At 48.0% G+C, this 21223-nt stretch overlaps 1 protein-coding gene across 2 annotated transcripts in view; it reads left to right on the top strand.

Annotated features, from left to right (window-relative positions):
- SLC24A4 (solute carrier family 24 member 4) overlaps positions 1-21223 on the top strand; it is an 873854-nt gene that overhangs the window by 765761 nt on the left and 86870 nt on the right. For both annotated transcript variants that reach the window (XM_069637921.1, XM_069637920.1), the window contains exon 13: positions 7872-8038. In XM_069637921.1, the coding sequence (XP_069494022.1) occupies positions 7872-8038 (167 nt within the window). The remainder of the gene's footprint in view (positions 1-7871; positions 8039-21223) is intronic.

Here is a 21223-nt window from a genome sequence, read left to right as displayed (position 1 = left end):
CAGCTTGATTCATGCAATTATTTGTGTGAAAAACGCAGCCTTTCTGCAGAAATTCCCTGTTTGACGTATGGGGATTTTCAGGCAAAAAGGCGCGCAAATCTGCATTTTCCACGCAAATTCCATGAATCAGGCAGTAAATGTTTTATATTATGATATGGTTTAAAAAGAATAATGAACAGTGCATTTGGTCGATGCATAAAAAAGACACCTTTTCAATCCCTCTTACAAAGAATGGGCTCGCTATTTATTTATTTTTTATTTATTTAGATTGTAAAGCGCACTGCAGCCCACGGGCATCGAGGCGCTGTTTCATGAATATGTCTTAGCTATGATGGAGCTGCAGGGTAAAATGGGCGAAAATAGCCAAAAAGAGAACATATGCAAGGGATCTAAGTAGATCATGGTGGGAAAATGTCGCTACATAAGTGTGATATGCTGCACGTGGTTTATGGCCATTGCTTACCGCAGACCCCAAGCTGATGCGCAAAGCTCACGCGAATGCAGCACGTAGGTTGATGCACAGTGTGTCGCACTTCAATACTGAGAACTGCAGAGCTGTAGGAGTGCTGGGAAACGTAAGCGGAGGGGACGGGTGAACGCAGGGGAGAGAGGCGGAGAAGCGGTATATGGGGGCCAAGCATCAGGAAATAGGAGTTTGGGGGGATGCCACCATGTAAATGAGGGGTGGCGTATGTGGGGACGATGCAGCAGTAAGGGGGATTTTGGGGTCAGTGGGAATGTCAAAAAATGAGCCAGGGTGGGGGGAGGGGGCGACATAGAGGAGCTCATTTTGCGCCATTACATAATTGTATAACGATGCCAGCACCTTTTAATTGTAATCGCTGCCTGTCCTGCAAGCATTGTAGGCAGCATAGGCTGAGTAGTGTGGGTTCACCTTGCTGCTCTTACCAGATCCCTACCTAATAATAAGTTACAGACAACTTTGTGTATATGGAAAATTTGTAGGCCGTAGGCATTTTATTTTTCTTACAGAAAATCCATTATAACAAAACATTACACATACATATGCTTTTGGGCACATTGTGTCCAGTTCCGAAGCCGCTCAAGGCTCCTTCTGAGTCTTTGTTATCCCTGAGCCTTCGTTCCTGGGCACATGCCGCCTACGACGTTTCTTGAACCGTGTACCGAAAGAGTACTCGGCGTTCCTTCCTCTTGCTTATTCCTTCTTTTCTTGGACCGTGTACCGAAAGAGTACTCGGCGTTCTTTCTTCCACTTTTGCACCATCTTGTACCGTGTACCGAAGGAGTACTCGGCGTCCTGGCTCCTGCCTGCACACCCCCACCTCTTCCGTTTCTTTTTGCAGGGTGGGTTGGGTGGCAACGTTTTTTCCTTTCCCTTCTCCAGGTACCAAGAGCCTACCCGAGAGAGGTGAGCTCTTACCTGGTTTGTGCCGCCTCTCCTTTTCCAGGCTTACTTATACCCCCCCGGCCTTTTGTTCCTTCCTGGGGGCAGCCGGGTTACCCCCTGACCTCCTGTTATATTTCGCACCTACCCAGGTGCTTCTTCCTGCCCTTCCTGGGCCTTTGTTTCTTGTGGCGCCATTCGGACGCCCCTCCCTACCCTTTCGCACCGTTTTCCCCCCACCCCGCGCCTAAACTCCCAGACCCTCTATCGTTCCGCATTTCATGCAGCCCGGGGCCTGGGTCATAGGCTGAGTAGTGTGGGTTCACCTTGCTGCTCTTACCAGATCCCTACCTAATAATAAGTTACAGACAACTTTGTGTGTATGGAAAATTTGTAGGCCGTAGGCATTTTATTTTTCTTACATAAAATCCATTATAACAAAACATTACATATACATATGCTTTTGGGCACATTGTGTCCAGTTCCGAAGCCGCTCAAGGCTCCTTCTGAGTCTTTGTTATCCCTGAGCCTTCGTTCCTGGGCACATGCCGCCACACCTGAGTGGGTGTCCTTTACACCCACTCAGGTCCCCCCAAAAAGCCCCCTACCTACAGCCTCTTGCTTGGAGTGCCCTAAAAATGTTGTCGGAAAAAACCCCCATCCCCACCTTTGATAGGTGCACTCCATCTTGGTGGAACATGTCCGGGTTGCTCCGGTGTAAACCATGTCTTATGAAGTGTAGACCTGTACTCTTGCAGTACTTCTCTACTGATTTGTTTAACTTTTTCCTCGCTGTCTCGATCGCATGTCTCTTTTGTGCCCCATGCCAGATCCTTCTAGGTATTATCTCTGACATAAAAATCTCTGTCTTCCACCAGCTGCGAGCCAAGCTATGCAGTGACTCGCAGATCTCTCTTTGCAATTTGCCCCTGTTCGTGCTCACCAGATCGTTCCCCCCTAAATGTATAACCAGGTACTCGGGGGGGGTTCCCTGTAACCTATTAAGTCCGACAGCCTGTCGTGGATGTCCGCCCAGTGCATCCCCGGGAGGCCCCACCATGACGTGATTGTGTTCCTGAAATGTAGTCCTTGATTTACCTCTTCCAGCCACCTGCCTGCCCGGGTCACAAAAGAGTGCCCCACTATCCAGGCCGATTTGTAGGGTCCGACCTCTGTGGAAACGGGGGAGATAAATATTATATCAGTTCCTCCCTTATGTATCTCTTAAAACATTGCGATTTCCATCCCCCGATTCGTTTCACCCCCTTCGTCCCCAGGCCCCCCGCCCACGCAGAGGTTGCTGCCCCTATCCGGAAGGAGTGTGTCCCAAACTCGGCTGGATCCCATCCCGCCTTTGCCACTGCCTGCTTCAATACCACTTGAAACTGATACCTGCTGAGCGCGCAGCCGTCCCTATGTATCAATAGCTGCCCGTCAGTTTCTGGTCGCAGCTCTAAAAATTCCCTGGTGATGCATCTGGGACAGTGGTCCTTCTCTCTGATGCAATTGAGATCTATCGCTCTCCCCCTCCCTGTTTGGTCTGTCTTAGATTTCCTTAGCATTATTGACATACCTTTGTCGCCCATACTGATATCTTTCCTTGCCAGGCCGTCTCCTGCCATTGTATTCCTGGCCACCAGTTCCCCTATTCTGAAAGCCCCGTAGTATGCTAGCGCGAATGCTGCCCTGAACAGCGCAGTTTCGTATGTGCTGCTGCATATATTAGGTAGCACTTTCAGTAAAATTATCAATTTCCCAAAATTGACCGGCCTTCTGCTATCTGGCTTCTTCCCCTCTAGCTTCGCCCATCCCCTCATCGCATATTTTATTTTATCGCTGTCAGTCGGGTCCGGTATGCCCGCCACTTTTGCGGTATATGCCACCGCCGCCAGATGCGCTGCTGCCCAGCTTTTCTTTTTACCATTGGCAAATGCCCCCTCCAGGAATTCACAGATTCTTTCCGTTGATATTTCATCCACCAGTTTTACACCTCTTTCCAACAACACATCTTTTACCATCTTTGCGTACCGCTTACCCGTCTTGTATGTCAGGGCATTCCTGGTCAGCTTGTCGATGACCCTTTCTTTTTTCCACTCTTTTTCCACCACTTTTGAGTCGACCTTGAGGCCAACCGTGCTTTCCTTTCTAGTGCCTTCAACGGGACCCATGCCTTTCGTGGCGTGGGCGTCTTTTCTTTGTCGGCGTCCGGTCTCTGCTCTCTGAATCTCTCCCACTGAAAACGAGAGATTGCATCAGCCACCACATTTTCCTCTCCAGCGATATGCCTCGCCCTTATGCATGTATTTAACATCAGGCTTTCCAATGTGATTGCCCTCATCAATTCCAACACTACACTGCATGATGCACTTCCCTTGTTTAACACATGCACTACCGCCATGTTGTCCGACCATACCGCCAACTCCTTATTGCTTAGCTCCTTCCCCCATGCACATAACGCAACCCATATCGGGAAGAGCTCTAGTAGCGTTATGTTCTTTGTCCATTCCGCCACCTGCCATGATTCCGGCCACTCATCTGCACACCATTTTCTCCCCAGTATTGCTCCAAAACCAAAACCACAGGCTGCGTCAGTGAATAACACTCTTCTACCTTCCTCATTCACTGGCGAGCGCCATATCACTGTACCCCTGAAGTTCACCAAAAATTCAGCCCAGACTTCTAAGTCTCTCTTGATTCCTCCTCCTAGCCTGACCCTGTGGTGCCCTTTGGTAGCACCTCTTGTCTTCAGCTCGATCCTTCTCTGGAACACTTTTCCCTGCGGTATGACTCTCCCTGCGAAGTTCAGTTTCCCTGCCAGTGCTTGTAACTCCTTCACGGTTGCCTTGTTTCTTCCTCGTAGCTCCTGTATTGTTTTGATTAGCTCCGTCACTTTGTCCTCTGGGATCCGACACCTCCCCTTGTTTGAGTCGATCTCTATACCTAGAAACTGGATCACCTGTGTTGGCCCCGTCGTTTTCTCATCTGCCAGAGGAATGCCCCACTCACTCGTTATTTCTACGAATTTGTCCAGTGTTGCCTTGCACATGTCTGCCCCTTTGGGGCCGACAAATAAAAAATTATCTAGGTAATGCACCATCATGGACTCCCTCATCTCTTGTGCCACTGCCCATTGTAAGAATGAACTCACCCTCTCGAAATATGCGCACGAGATGGCACAACCCATTGGGAGGCACTTGTCGATGAAGTAGTCCCCCTCCCAGTGCATACATAGCCATTTTTGTGATCCGCTGTTGGCAACAGGCGAAATGCCGATTTAATGTCTGCTTTCGCCATCCATGCCCCTTCCCCTGCTTTTCTGACCAATTCCACTGCGTCTTCGAAATCTGAATACGTTACTGTTGCTTCGCTCTGCGCGATGCCGTCGTTCACCGAGGCCCCCGGGGGGTAGGATAGGTGGTGTATCAACCTGTACTCCCCTTCCTCTTTCTTTGGCACCAGCCCTAGCGGAGAGCACAAGAATTCTACAAATGGGCCCTCCACCCTCCCTAGTTCTACTTCCTTCATGATCTTCTTGGTCACTATCTCTATGTTTTCCCTTGCTGATTTCAGATTCCTGGGAATGTCTCGAGCCCCTTGGCCGGTGAACGGGATGTTGAACCCCTCACTAAAGCCTTGCCTAATCTGCTCTGCCGCTTCTTGGTCGGGGTAATCTCAGAGCCACTTTTCCATTCTCTCGATCTTTACCGGCGTGGCCCCTTTCCTGTTCCAGTTCCTATTTCCGTGTCTCGTCTCTTCTGCCGCTCGGAGCTGCAGCCCTTGTGCACTTGGAACTGCTGTGGTCTCCCTTGCATTTCTCGCATTTGTGGCTGAATTTGCACTTCCAACCCCAGCTGCATGGTACCCCTTTTTCAAAGCTCCTGCATTGCCCTGGTTCTGTCCGAGCCGTGCCCGGGCTCCCACTGCCCCCCCTTGTGTTGTTGGGGGCAGGCTGCTCTGCCATCCTCTCTGTTGCCCGAAATTTCCGCTCCGAAAACTCCGCTCTCTGTATCTGTCGTAACTGTAGTCGTATCTTCGGTTACTAGATCTGTAATCTGTCTTGTAATCGCTCTGCCAGTACTGCCTTCTCTGCTGACCACCTGTATTCCGCTCCTTGGAATCCCATTTTTCTTTCAGCACATTAAAGATGTAAAGGTTGAAATTTTCTTCGTCCCAGCCCATGTCAGGGAAGCAGTCCATCTCCTTTCGGAACTCATGATCATACTCTAGCCATGCGTCCCCCCCAAACGCTGCGTGGACCTTCAGCACCCTCTGTTGATAAGCAACTAACGCTACCCCATCCTCTGGGAATTTCTGTAATATGATTGTCAACATTATTGTAAAGGCCGACATCCAATTATCGAAGTTCCTAACTACTGGCCCCTTTTTGAGTAAACTCTTTTCATCCTCTTTCATGTCTTCGACTGCCACATTCATCCCCCTTTTTTGACAATCTAATAACGTAAATATATCGATCAACTCCTTTCTCCAAATTTTTTCCTTTACTTTGTCATTTATGTACCAAGCCATCGCTTTCATTGACCTGCCCTGTGCATCTTTACCCATGGTTGGCCTGCCATACTTCGTCATGAGCGGTGCCCCGTTCTCTACCGTTACTGCCGTTGTTGTTGCCCCGCCCCTATGTTTGGGCCTACCGTCGTGCTTTGCAGCGTCGCCACAATTGGCGCTCCTTGTGGCACTGGGACTACTGGTGTCCCTTGCGGTGTCGGGACCGGAACTTCCTTGGGCTCAACTGGTGCCCCCTGTGGGGTAGGGACCGGGGCCTCTTTGGGTTCTATCCCTGCCCCCGCTACCCCACTCCGCTTTTCCTTGCTCACCACTCCTTTCCACTTTACCCAAGCTTTTAAATGATCCCTTTCTTCATCCTCACTGCTGGTTTCCTCTGATGAATTACCCAACCATTCTTCCATGCTCTTCACCCTCGTCTACTGTTCCTGTCGTTGGTTCTGGGCGACTTACCCGAAACCGTGACGCAATTTTTTAACATCTTTACTATTTTATTCCCAACATTATTATTCACAGTACCTTTCTTTTTATCTTTTATCTTTTTCTTGCCCATCGTATCCATCTCCTCCTCCGTTCTCCCTGTCTCCGTTCTCCCCCTCTTCTGTCCTTGTGGCACTTCTTCCTCGCCCTCACTGCTGCTGTGTTCGATGAACAGTAGGGGTGATGCTGCCTTCGCCCTTTCTTCTTTCTGCATTACATCCAGCACCCATTGGGCTCCATACTCCTTCTCCGCTTTTCTTGCCCAGTCTGAGAATTCCCGGGCCCTCTTCGCTCTCCCGTCCGCCATCCTTCTCGTCTGAATTCTGCCGGGTCTGGCAACTGCAACGACTCTCCCTCTCGCTCGCTCCGGTGATGTCTCGGTTGTCGCGTTAGTCTCAAGCGACGAACGCTGTATAAACTGCGTGCACCCGCAAGAGCTCCGTTTATTGAATGGTCGAAAGTGCGTGAGCCCGCAAGAGCAAACGTTTTTTCCTTTCCCTTCTCCAGGTACCAAGAGCCTACCCGAGAGAGGTGAGCTCTTACCTGGTTTGTGCTGCCTCTCCTTTTCCAGGCTTACTTATACCCCCCCGGCCTTTTGTTCCTTCCTTGGGGCGGACGGGTTACCCCCTGACCTCCTGTTGTTATATTTCGCACCTACCCAGGTGCTGCTTCCTGCCCTTCCTGGGCCTTTGTTTCTTGTGGCGCCATTCGGACGCCCCTCCCTACGCTTTCGCGCCGTTTTCCCCACACCCCGCGCCTAAACTCCCAGACCCTCTATCGTTCCGCATTTCATGCGGCCCGGGGCCTGGGTCATTTACAATGGATCTCTCTGGAGTCTGCCTGCTTTGTGCTGGTGTAAATGCATGCCGGCACAAATGCTCAGGCAGCGGAAACGCACGTTGCATTCTGCTCCTCCTCTCTGCCATACAAATGAATGAAAAGGGGGCTTGATGTTAATGGAAGACGTAAAAGCCTTAGGTAAGGCTCTCACGCCCTCCATTAACGTTACGCCCCCATAGAAAATGAGTTCCAGGGTAGCCTTTCAGGGGTCACCTGTACCGAGTGGCCATCCCCAAAGTATGTCTTATATACACAGCCTTTGGGCCTAGATTGTGTTATTGGTATAAAATAGTGTTTTACGTTTGCTTTCAATGCATTTTGGTACTGCTAGATTGCCGCCCAGCGGTACTAGTATTTGTCCACTATGCAGGTGACTGAATGTTGCCGGTAAATGCTCCACGGACTCTTTCCCATTGAAACCCATGTTATGGGGGTATGAGGTTATGATGATAGGGGAACAGGGTGGGTACAAGGAGGGCTGGTGTCCCCTCGACCGTATAATAAAAAAAACCACCAAAAACAACTGGAAGGCCACCCGCAGCATTTTAGCTGGCGGCTTCGAGCCACGGGCATATTCACATTGTCATGGCAATTATGTCTCATCGGTTGCTGAATGCTGTTCTCACATGAATGTGTGTTTTCTCTGTCCTTGATCCGCCAGACACCTGCGTGAACAAGTTCAAGTGGGCCTTCTCCTGGCCGCTGATCTGCCTCCTATACTTCACCATCCCCAACTGCTCGAAGCCACGCTGGGAGAACATGTTCATGCTCACTTTCATGCTCTCCACCCTGTGGATCGCCATATTCTCATATGTCATGGTGTGGATGGTAAGTGGCGTCTGCCAAAGTTGCACATAGAAACATGGCAGGAGTTCATCTCTATTTTTATTTTATTTATTTCTTTTGTTTACAAAAAACTAATGTACCTGTTAAATTCAGAGGTATTTCAGTTTCTGTTGCAGTAATTGATACTTCTCTATTGTTTTTTTTTTTTAATTTTGAATATTGCATGAAATTGTGTGTGTATGTATGCATATGGCATAGCTAAGACCTACTAACATCTGACACCTGATGTCTGCACTTACCCGTGAACTTGCCACCACTTGGCTGCACTTCCTGTTTCTTGTATTTATTGTTTTTTATTTATTTTATTGTTATTCTATGTACTGCACTGCCCCCTCCCCTTTCCCCTTGCACTTTTCCCTTTCCAAACTCCCCTGCACTTGCGCGAATTTCATTGTAACCTGGCCTAGTAAGATTGTTGTCTTCCCTCTGTTCCGCCTCCCTTGCCTCGTGGCGCCTTGAAACACTTGTGTATAGGCGCGTTATAAATGCCATATCATGTAAATTATCTATGGAGTTTCAGAGAATAACTTTTCTTAATAACTCTTGAACCCTTCCATGAAAAAAAACCTGGAAAAAATGCAGTCGAATTCTGAGGCAGCCGCCCATCAAAGGAACATTTCAGAAATGTTCAACGATGGCATTATGTTTAAAACAAATGTTGTTTGATTGCGTGTTGAAGAGTATTTGAAGTGGAGTTTTTACAAAGGAAAAAAAAGAATTGGCCACTTCGAAATTCAAGATGTGCTTAGAGCTTATAAATGGATGATTTTGGAGATAATCACATTTTAAGATTTAGCTATATGTATCACGCACGCACACAATGACTGTGCATCTTTATACGAAGTGTACGCATGCGTGTGGAAGATACCAATTTTGTACATGTACGCTACTATACGTATGAAAACACATCAGTTAGCGTTCATTTTAATTTCAACTTGTATATGTATAGAGAGGCATATAATACATTAGCAGGATGAATATACATTATATTTACAAACTGTGCATGTAAATGATGGAGACGCATATTTCGTTCATATTTCTCTCGCCCCAGCCTTGGACGACCCCTGCAACCTCTCCTTCGCCACTGGAGTTTTCCCCACTGCTCTTAAGCACTCCCTTGTGCCCCCTCTGCTCAAAAAACCTTCTGCTGACCCTTCCATTCCAGCAAACTATCTCCCAAACTCTATCACTCCTTTCCTGGCCAAACTCCTGGAGAAGTTGGCTAACTCTCAGTTTACCCTCCACACTGAATCTGCTAGCTTATCCTCCACACTGAATCTGCTAGCTTACCCTCCACACTGAATCTGCTAGTTGCTTCCACGGCCATCAGTCTGGCTGTACAGCATCCAGAGACATGGAAACTGCTCTTCTGAACAGCCGAGAAGATCTGCTCTGAAATCTTGATTCCAACTCTCCCTCTGTCCTCATTCTACTCGGCCTGTCCTCTGCCTTCGATATGGTGAACCACAACACCCTGATTGCACATCTCTGTTATACCCTGGGCATCACTGATCAGGCCCTGACGTGGCCTACCTCCTTTCTCTCTGACAGCCCATCCCAGGTGAAATTGGGTCCTTTCTCACCCCTATCACTCTAGCTATGTGCGTTGTCCTCCAGGGATTTAACCTTTCCCCCCCTCGTTTTTCAATGGCTGCATGGCCCCCCTAGCCCATATGATAGCCACCTTCACCTCCAACTTTCAGTGGTATGCGGATGACATGCAGCTCTCCTTCAGGCTGCCCTCGGCCTCCTCCTCTTCCCTCTCATACCTGACTGTCTGTCCAGAATTCAGTCGTGTTGTGCTGCAAACGACCTTTGCAGGTCATTTTCGACTCCACTCTCTCCTTCTCGTCTCACATCGCGGACATCTCTAAAAAGTCCCAGTACCAATTGCACCTTCTCAGAGGTAATCCTACCTTTTCTCACTTTTCCCCAGAGGTTCACAGTCTCCAGAGCCCTGGTCTTATCTAGACTCGACTACTGCAACAGCCTCTTTCTCAACCTTCCCTCTTCTACCATCCGTCCTCTTCAACTCATCCAGAACAGAACCACAAGACTTATCCTTGGCCTCAAGCCCAGGAACTGCATCCCTCCGGCACTGAAATCCCTTCACTGGCTCCTCGTGGCTGCACATATTAAGTTCAAGACCCTTTGCATTGTCCACAAGTCTTTCTGGTGCCTGGGCCCACTTTCTCTGCAACACTCTCTTGCTAAATACCCTCCTTCCTGAGCCCTCTGCTCATCTTCCCCCAACTCTCTGTGGGTGAGCCGCTTCTTCAAGGAGAGACTCAGGGGTGAGATCCTTATCCACTGCAGGTGCCTCCTTCTGGAACAGGCTCCCTGCCTCTCTCCGCCTTGAGCCGGATCTCCTTAAGTTCTGGAACCGCCTCAAGACTTTCCTCTTCGCCTCCTCCTTCTCTCTCCCTCTACCCTGCTAACCACCTCTTAATGCTCTCTCACTCTCTCTCCTCTACTTCTGCTCAGTTTTGCTGACTGGCTACCTGGTGTACCTTCAGAACCTCACAGGTCCCAAGCTTTCCTAGCCAGTCTCCTGCACTTGCCCCCTGGCCTTGCGCTTGCCACAGCATTACTGCACTTTGGTTATGAAGCATGAGAGTGGTATCTCTCTGCACTTACCCATGTTTTGATGGGACAGGGTGCACTTGGTCCCTATTGACCACCCCCACGCACTTCCTGTTCTGTGCACTGCATGATTTGAATGTTTCATGCCTAGTAAGATCGTTTGTCTTGTCCTCCTTATGTCTTCCCCTCGCATGCATGGTTGCGCTTTGAATCACTTGTGCATAAGCGCATAGTAAATAAACAATCAATCAATGTATTTGATAACACTCACATCAAAATCAGGACTGAGCTTGATACTCTCAGCAGATGTAAACTTCATACAAGTATGAACTGTACAACTCTTATACGCCTTCTATATGGATGTATACGATTTGGCCGTGGCACAATTGTTCGCCTCCGAATTGACCGAGGTCAATTTCATCCGCAAAGACACATTTTGCTGCAACCAAATCGGGCCAAATTTAAACCCCCCACTGCACCCAAATCACTTCCCCACCCACCCCCTACTTACCTTTTTGGCATCCGCTTTGTTTCTGACCCTGCAGCATCAGAGCCGTCCCTCCTATGCGGGTCGGATCCGCCGTTACAGGGTCGGCATTTCTTTTTCTTTTCTTTTTCCCGTTCCCCGCCTCCAAACCTCCGGAAGCGGGAGACACTCCTGCTACCCTCAAAGTCCATCACTACCAAACATGGGGAGCAGGGGACACCCCTGCAGCCCCTTCTCACCATGTTTGGTAGTGATTACCCAAACTGATCGTTTACTAACGATCGAATGGTACTGGCTGAATTCGGCCAGATTTACCATACGATCATGTGTAAACAATCAATTTGAGTAATACCTTCTATACATATAAAAACTCCCATGAAAGTCAAACCTGACTTTCCTCTGAGTTTTCATATGCAAAGGAGGCAAATAGGATACACGCTTTTCATGACATTATACCAAACACTCATTCCCTGCTTATGTGCCATATACTGACATGCAAGACACTTAAACATCAAACACTCAATTGCCTTACACCACTCACTCATACAACACATGCACTTATAACACCCACATTTACGACACACACTCTTACGAGAAACACTTTTAGGCTTAAGAGCCACATTCTTATGACACACACACACACACACACACACACACACACACACACACACACACACACACACACACACACACCCCCCCCCCCCCCCCCCACTCAAGAAACACATACAACACATACCCACTCAAGAAACACATACAACACATACCCACTCAAGAAACACATACCCACTCAAGAAACACATACAACACATACCCACTTAAGAAACACATAAGTGGGTATGTGTTGTATGGGTTTCTTGAGTGGGTATGGGTTGTATGTGTTTCTTGAGTGGGTATGTGTTTCTTGGGTGGGTATGTGTTGTATGTGTTTCTTGAGTGGGTATGGGTTGTATGTGTTTCTTGAGTGGGTATGTGTTGTAAGAAACACATATAACACATACCCACTCAAGAAACACATACCCACTGAAGAAACACATACAACACATACCCACTTAAGAAACACATACAACACATACCCACTTAAGAAACACATACAATTTTAGGCACATGCTCTTACGACACACACTCTTGCAACACACACGTTGATACTCAAACATAACCCACACGCTGTTGGGTTAAAAGCTGTAATGACACACACTTTTGACAACACTCTAGTGAAACACACAGTTATAGCACACATTCTTACCACACATGCTCTTAGACACACACATATAAAGTTACGCCACATACATTTACACTGCATGCTTTTATGCCACACACAGTAACAGCACTTGCATGGTATTAAGGCACACGCTCAAAATCAATGCACGCCTCCTACACAAACTGTTCATGTATGTGTAGGAGATTTATATTTCGTACATGTACACTAATATATGTAGAAAAACTCGTTTTTAATGTATATTAAACGTGTAGGACATGTAAATTGCATACAAGTACGACCTGTGAAACTTATATACACCCCCTAAACAAATAACTCCCATTAAAGTAAAACCTCACTTTAATGTGAGTTTACATACGTAAAGGGTGAGTATATCTAACATGTGCATTTCAAATGACTCCACACCAAAAACGCATGTGCTACTTGTAGTCCATAGTCACATGCAGACATACAACAAGCATCATTTGAATCACAAATTGAAATTTCTTTTTTCAACAGGTTATCTTTAGCCATCAAGTTTTTTTTTCCAACATTATTTTTATTATTTTTGGCATAACAAGTCATACAGATTCTCAGAATGTTACATATTTAGTACGCGGGTTATAGCATTGAGGAGAGAAAAGCGACAATATGTAACTGATTCTTAGCAAATTATGCATTATCTTCCAAAAACAAAATTGTTACTAACAACTGAGGAGGGACAAGGGGGGGGCATGGAGCTTTGTACACAATAGGAACAGAAGACTGCTTAGTTTAACTATGGGGTCGTTTCAGAGGGTCCGAATGGCTCTCCGGCTGTGTTTAGGACGGGTTCTTCTGGGTGGCCTCGGTAAAGTTGGGGGGGCTAGTTTAATTAGCTGCCAGTGGCTCATGGGTGTGGAGGAGCCCCGTTGCGTCTCGAGCCTAGTTTTAGTCTAGTTCTTTTCAGTCCTCGGAGTCCATCCAGCGCAGAGTAGGGGTCTGTCTTGCCACCCCCGGGAATTGTTGCACATAGTCCAGGAAAGGGGCCCATATGTGTTCGATTTTGGGTTTGTTGCCTAGTCTGATGGCCGTGACTTTCTCGGCTGCCACAATTTCCCAGCATTTGGACCACCACATGTGCGTGGACGGCCCCCCGGGTTTTTCCAGAGTCTGGTGATGGCGATTTTAGCGGCTGTAAGGAGATGGGAGCATAGGGCCGCCAGGCAGCCTTTGAGGGGGAATTGGCCGTCTCCTGTAGCCCCTAGCAGCACGATTCCTGGGTCCCAGGGGATTTTGAGCCCAGTGATTGCTTTAATCTGTTCCAAAATATTCTTCCAAAATAGGGCAGCTTTTGGGCATGACCAGAAGAGGTGGAACAGAGTTCCTGTTCTGAGCATCCTCTCCAGCACTGAGCCGGGATCGCTGGGTTGCACTTGTTTAGGATGACAGGGGTTCGTTACCATCTGTAGCAAACTTTAAATGCACTTTCTTTGTTTGTCACACATTTTGAACTTTTTTGTGCTCGGGACCATATATGGTGCCATTCCTCTGGTTCGATCGGTCTTCCGATGTCTTCTTCCCATTTCAGCATGAATGGTTCTTTTATAGAGGGGTCTGTTCTGTCCAGCATTTTGTACAGAGTAGAGATTTTCCCATTCGGGGGATTTGCTGAGAGGGTGAGTTCTAATGCCGTTAGCTCTCTGCTGCCCTGTTTCTTGACCTGCGAGTTAGATAGCCAGCGTCTCAGTTGCGTGTAGCGAAACCTTTCAGTTTCCGGGATCTTGAATTTAGCTTTGCACTCCTCAAAGTTTAAGGGACGCCCATTCTCGTAGAAATCCGCCAAGGTTTCTAAGCCGCCGGCTCCAGGGCCAGTCTTTGCATCAGGAAGCCCAGGCAGCTGCCTGACGTCAGTCAGCCTCTAGGGGGCGCTGCACCAGCAGTCCACAGGGCCAGTGCTAGAATAAACGTGTAACACGTTCGTTTCCTAACATTACAAAAATGAATGTGCCTGTTCATTTTTTATAATGTTAGGAAACGAACGTGTTACACATGTATTCCACCACTGGCACTGCTGCAGGCTATGGCCTCGGCTAGGGCAGTTTCTAGTCCATTTGGTGCTTGGGGGTGAAACACTAGGAATGCGCCCCCCCGCACCCCATCCCATGCGCCACTCCCACTGCGCTCCACTCCCGCCGCACCCCACCGCACGCCGCGCACCACTCCCACTGCACCCTGCGCGCCATTCCCAAACTACACCGTTAAGGAACTCCTACCAAAAGTCAAACAGTCCGTCACACAAGGAATGAATTGCCATTTGCAACAGTGAGCCACTTTTTCACTGATGCCCAAGACAATTTTATGCCCCAGTCCCACTTAGGCTGCAGATAATGAGGAATGGGCACACCAAGAGACCATGAATATGGCATAGGATGCAGTATATACAACCAATAAAGAACACAAGATGCTGAAGGGGGTTTGGAGGCAACCTAAGGCAAAAGGGCAATGACAAGGAGACACCTGAACCCAATAAACTATCACTTTAATATTCTTTGAATGGGAATCAAGTGTATGCTTTGAAACAGTAAAGTCTTGACTGTTGTAAGGATACATGGACCAGGATTATTTATTTATTCATGCAATATTTGCCAGGTACCTGCATATTTATTTATTTATGCAATGTGTGTCAGATACAGGCATCCGACACACATTGCATAAATAAATACATTATCCGTCTCCATGTACCCGACAAACATTGCATAAATAAATAAACCAATTTGTGGCTTAAAGAATATTTACTCAGCAACACTGGTCAAAACTATTATCCGCATAGTGAAGTAACTCATCACCGTTGCCATGGAAGTGGTTTAAAGTGTAATTGATATATAGTTTGGAAAAGAAGCGGCATGAAAGAAATAGCGCAGCTTTAAACTATCATTTTGGCCATTTTCTGGGCTTGCAGGGACGCACCATGGGCCCAAACGGGTCTCCATTTGTACTATGTCGGGGCCCATGGTGCATCCCTGCAAGGCACGCCCACTCCCAACAGCCCACTGCACCTCCCCTCCCATCTCAATATCAGCACGAAACCATTTAGTGACTAATGGGCCACCATTAGCAGTTTCCTGCCGGCATTGTGATGGAAGGGGCTGGTCTTAGCTGCAGGAGGACCTAAAGTGTTTTTATTGGTGAGCTTATGCCCCCGCCCCAAGTGGTGCGAAGGTGGTCGGAGGGAGCCACTGACTTCTGTAATGTCACGTAGTACTTTTGTACTACGTGACATTACAGTCGGAAGGGGCAGCGCCAGCACCTGACCTTCGGAACTTTCCCCACGTCAATGCGCCACTCCACAAACGGGGAATCCCATCCCCTCCAGGGACTGGGGCAATTGCACCCCCCGGGGTTATTGCGCCCTGGGCAGGTGCCCGCCTCGCCCGGGCCAAGAAATGGGCCTGTCCTCGGCCCTCAGGCAGGGCAGGGCAATTGGCAAATAAATTAGCAACATTTGTTGCTTTATTACCTTCCCCCGGCCCCAGGTGGCGCACGTGCGGTGTGCCCTCCTCCAGGCTTTGGGTGCGCACTGACACTGAAGTGTGGATCGATTGGGGCTGGCTGGTGTTGTCGACCCCGGCCATTACAGAAAAGAGGAGCGATTGGGTCACTAAATCCTGAAGTTGTTCCCATCACAAGAACACACTGCCAAGCAGCAGCAGAATCAGCAAATACAAACAGTTGCCGCATCCTGCCCTCGCTGATTGGGCCTTGTTTCAGGAAATCCGGCAGTAACTACAGCCTGCCGAGGCAAGCACACTTCTTTCCTCCTGCTCCCCGCCTCGCAGGTGAGGCCTGTTGCTGCATAGGTATTTTATTTATTTTAAAATGGTATTGCGGAGATGACTGGGCCAACCAAGAATGGCCTCTGGAGGCCACAAAGCTAGACACTTTTGTCACGGCTCAAGTAGTCGTGAAAAAGGAAGCAAGCACTGGTGGTGGATTCTCCTCATGGGATCAAAAGGCCGGTTCTCGGAAGACCTGGGCAGAGTGTCACTGTCAGCAGATCTTAGACAGTTGCAAGTTCCAGCGCGGTTGGATTGGTCCGTCTGTCGGCCATTCGGCCCGTGGCCCAGCCAAAATTACTTCAAGGGCGAAGCCCTGGGGGCCAGTACCATGCGTGGGCTGTTTTGGAGGTTACTACGCCCCCCTAATTCCCGCTCCCGAGCATATTGTTTGTCGTCCCTCTTTCCTGGGCATGCCCCACCCTTCACAGAAAGGAGGAGTGAGTGGGTCACTAAATCCTGAAGTTGTTCCCATCACAAGCACACACTGCCAAGCAGCAGCAGAATCAGCAAATAAAAACAGTTGCTGCATCCTGCCCTCGCTGATTGGCCTTGTTTCAGGACACCCGGCAGTAACTACAGCCTGCTGAGGCAAGCACACTTCTTTCCTCCTGCTCCCGTCCTCGCAGGTGAGACCTATTGCTGCATAGGCGTTTCATTTATTTTAAAATGGTATTGCGGAGATGACTGGGCCATCCAAGAACAACCTCTGGAGGCCACAAAGCTAGACACTTTTGTCAAGGCTCAAGTAGTCATGAAAAAGGAAGCGAGCACTGGTGGTGGACTCTCCTCAGGAGATCAAAAGGCCAGTTATCGGAAGACCTGGGCAGTGTCACTATCAGCAGATCTTAGACAGTTGCACGTTCCAGCGGGGTTGGATTGGTCCATCCGTCGGGCCAAAATCATTTAGAGGGCGAGGCCCATTGGGCCGATACCACGCTTCGGACGGTTTGGGGGTTACTATGCCCCCCTAGTTCCCGCTCCCAAGCATATTGTTCGTCGTTCCCTCTTTCCTGGGCATGCACTGCTGACTTCATTTTAGTGCAAGAGTTTCATACATTTCACTGTTCACTCAGACTTGTCTTATACTCTTCTTTGTCGTTGTGCTTCTTTTGTTTGGAATAGCAATCACGCTAGTCTAACGAGATAAACAAATACCTACACGAACGCGCCTTGTGAATGATGATGTGAAAGATGGATGCAGGCGCTGGACCAAAAACTGAGCTAAGTCTGCACAGCAGCTGGCTTGGGAAAGCTACTCAGCAACTACAGTAGAAACCGTCTCCGTGGACGGTTGGCCCGTCTTCCGTATAATGCAAATACCCAGACTTGCAGGATGCATGCGTCACTTTCTTTGTTCCATTGGGGGTGACATGCTGTAGCATCAATTCATGGCCTTTAAAATACCCCGCACAGTGCAGCTTCCGATATCCTTTAACACAAACGCTGGGAAATGGCCATGACTAGCTAACGCTACATTAACCAAAGCCAGGTCTCTAAATAATGGTTCAAGTGTTGGGGAATCACCTGCTCACATGTTCTGTCGTGTGACCAACCAGTGCGCAAAAGGTGTTTCAGAGCGTGGGGCTCTTGATGCCACCCATTTCTGCATTTGCTACACCAGCAGCTAAACACACCCTGGGGAGGCAGCTCCTTCTGCATAGTCCATCGCTCTCCCAAGTTCGGGACAATGTTTTTTACCATAATGGAGAATGTGAAAAAGCGCAGGGCTGGGGGGTGAGGGTGGAGGGCAAAGCGCACTACGCTTGGGGTACACTGGAGATGCTGCCCCTGATACCCACAGTACTCCAAGTCCCTTGAAATGAAATTCGTCTATACACTGCACAATGTGCAAGGTCTGCTGTTTTTCAAGCAGCACGCAACTAGTAATTTGTAAAAAGTAAACTTAACGAGTCCCAAGAAAAGGTTGCCTTCCACCCTTTAAGAACTTGATTGTTTTTGTTTTTATGTTGGGATGGTAGACATTGTTTTTCTTTGCGATCTTACATTTTCATGGTGCTGTCGGGAGCTAAAATGAGTGATCACGAAGGAAACATTTAAGAATTGTGAGAGTTCACAAGCATGAGCGAAACAAACCCCAACACTCGAACTGCCATTTCTCTGCCGCGGTAATGCTTCAATGTAAAGTCCACATTGTAATGTCAGAATTTTAGAACGCCACCTCTCCAACATTAACATTGGGAGCTATGTTGAATTGTACATGCATGTCAACTCTCTGCATATGTTTAAAGTAGACTTTACCACTCACATGGAGTAGTGATATTGTTTACGTGTGTCCCTCCTAAATATGTTTAACTTCCCGTGAAATATTTGATGCAATACATATTTCATAAATGCATGTATTTTAAGGCTCAGATAGACGGGCTTGTACAGCTATCGGTGGGTATGTTGCTGGTGCTTGTTCTTGGAAGTTCGAGTAACACTGTTCAAGACCAGTTCATCACCTTTTAAGAGTGGCTAAATGTTTGAGGTCATACGACTGACATTAGTGTAGATCTGAAATTGTCGATTCTCTGACCTGAGTCACAGCAGCAAACGGGACATTGTTAAAAAATGAAGAGCAAAAGCAGACTAACATAACCATGCCTGTTCGGGTTTGACCCTCTTATTGCTGTTTTCTTAGGTTCATGAAATTCAGCAGAAGCCAGCATTGACAATTTTGATAACTCATAGTCCCCCCTCCTGCTCCTCAGCCCATGACACCGTTAGGAAGAATCCTGTGCAGTTCCCTTAGGGAGCACTACAGAAGATTAAGACTACAGGTATATGCAATAAATCCCCTTTGGTATCAGTCTGTACCACAAAGATGCAGTTGGTAGCTGTGGCTAAGCAGTCAGACGTATCTCAAGAGGGAGATGAGCAGTATTCAGGGTTTACACATTAGGACTACAATACTATGGAACAAGGAAACACTGACCAAAGCTTTGTATCAAAAACAATATATATTTATTTTACACACTCTGATGTTCACACACAAATCACTATTATAAAAGCAAGTTAAATCAGTCAGGAAAAGGATACTCAACTCCCTATTTAAATTGTAGACCAGTTTGAGCAAGAGTGAAAACTGAGCAAAACAGCACAGTTTAAACCAAGCAGAAATGGCACTCTAACAATTTCTCAAAAGGGAGGGAAAGGACAAGTTATACAGAAATATACTCTAAAACACACCAGCAATACTTCCCAATAAGATTATGAACAAGTTAGGCAAGGCAGTACTTTAGCATGTATAATACTGATGTGAAAACCGAGCAAAATGGCCCTTCACAAGTTTAAAAAGAGGGAAGGAAAAGGTGGTTATAAGAGTTAGGTGCACCAACACATTTCTAGGCAGTTGTAACAGATTTAGCCAGAGTCAATAGGCCTGTGCCAGAGTCAGTGGTACAGGGCAAAGTGCCCAGGAGCAAAATGTTCTTGTAGCTGCAGTCAAGTCTTTGTTAAGCGATTCGAAAAGGCGGTTGCAGAAGGTGAAAGACAATGTTAGATGATAGGGGCGGCCAACCCAGTAGGTAAGTAAAGGATTTAAAACACCTTTAGCAGTACCCAACGAAAAGGGAGGCCTGGTGGAACAATGTACCTTAAAAGTGGAAGAGGCTCCTGCGGTGGCGGTAGTTCCTGGCAGTTCCTGCAGTTCGGGAGATCCTGCAGAGGAATAGAGGCTCTCGTCGTGGAGGAAGGTTCGAGTCACTGCACTGCCCAGGGATGAAACCAGCCGTGGTGCTGCCAAAACGAATAAAAGGTATGCTCCTTTAAATCACAGTCAGGGTGGACGGGTGCCTGGCTATCTGGTCTCCTAGTGCTTGGCACTGGCGATTCGACCAAGGTAGGTCCTGAAAGGCGATTGGCGAACTGGTTGACCCCACCAGCTCAAGGGAAGAAGACTCTTGCAGGTGAAGATCTTCTAGAGTCGTTGAGAAAAGTGGTGAGGATCTGCAGCAGGGCTTCACCTGTGGTTCAGTCGTTGCAGATGTCTTTGGCTTCTCTCCTCTTCGGGTTCTTAGTTCCAGTGGCGACGTCTTGTCCTCCAGTCCTCAGGACCCTGTTTTTATGCAGCAAGACCCCCATTCATACAGCCTAGCTGTCACTCACACAGTGGGGTGGCTCTGCTGGCGGGAGAACCCCCCAGCCTATCAGGGCAGAGTGCGACTTGAGTTGCATAGGCAACCCTTTCTAGGGTGCCTATTCCCCCTCACACACATCCTGTCTACCCCAGACTCAGTGGTGCCTAGACCGCAAAAGGACGAACAAAGGATCCCAGACCTGGGTTAGGACTATAGAGAAAGACGCAAGAAAGAAATTAAATCAAAGTTCTGGCAATAAAAACCTACCAGAGTAAAGTTAATATTAAAATAAACCGGCGGTATGTTAGAGGCTGTCAGTAAAAGTGGTAGCCTCGAACAATGGGAAAATCCCATAGGGAAATATTTGCGGTCGAATATTTACGGTAGTAACCACTGCCACCAGCCAGAAACACTAGGGAAAAACTATTAACCCTTCCCACTACCTCCATAGTAAGATGGGTTGTACTGGTTTTGTTCATAAGAATTGACTAGTAAAGTCAATGGGGACTTTACATGCCCTGGGAGACAGTAGTCAGTCCCAGGGTATGGAGTCTATTTTTGGGGGTCGCTACGACACCCCTGTGGTACGGCACAGAGGATGCTGTGTACCACACATGTAAAAAGATGATTCCTATGAGGGTGAGAAAACCCCATAGACCATAAGCACACACTAGCAATCTGTCTAAGAGTGGGAAAAAAGGGTCTCACTCTTAGCAGGAGAAAAAAAATAACCCCCTCAAATCCAGCAAAGCTGCTGGGGGACTCTATAGGTAAGGGAAATTACCCATAGAATGAGAATTCTCCTTAACAGACACATGCATGAGATCACAGGTCGGGTGGGGAGGGGGCGACAACGATGCTTCCCGCCTGGGGGGTGCAATCTGTTGTAAGACCGGCCCTGGCCCTGGCCGGCTCTCCACTCCGTGAACTGATTTGGTGAGTCTCCCGGGGAGAAGTCTGGGTTCCCCCAGATTGGTGTGAGAGGACCCATTGTGCACCTACAAT

Source organism: Ambystoma mexicanum, chromosome 14 (assembly GCF_040938575.1).
Source record: "Ambystoma mexicanum isolate Mex_15411 chromosome 14, UKY_AmexF1_1, whole genome shotgun sequence".
Classification (NCBI taxonomy): domain Eukaryota; kingdom Metazoa; phylum Chordata; class Amphibia; order Caudata; family Ambystomatidae; genus Ambystoma; species Ambystoma mexicanum.
This window is presented reverse-complemented; position numbering and strand designations above follow the sequence as displayed.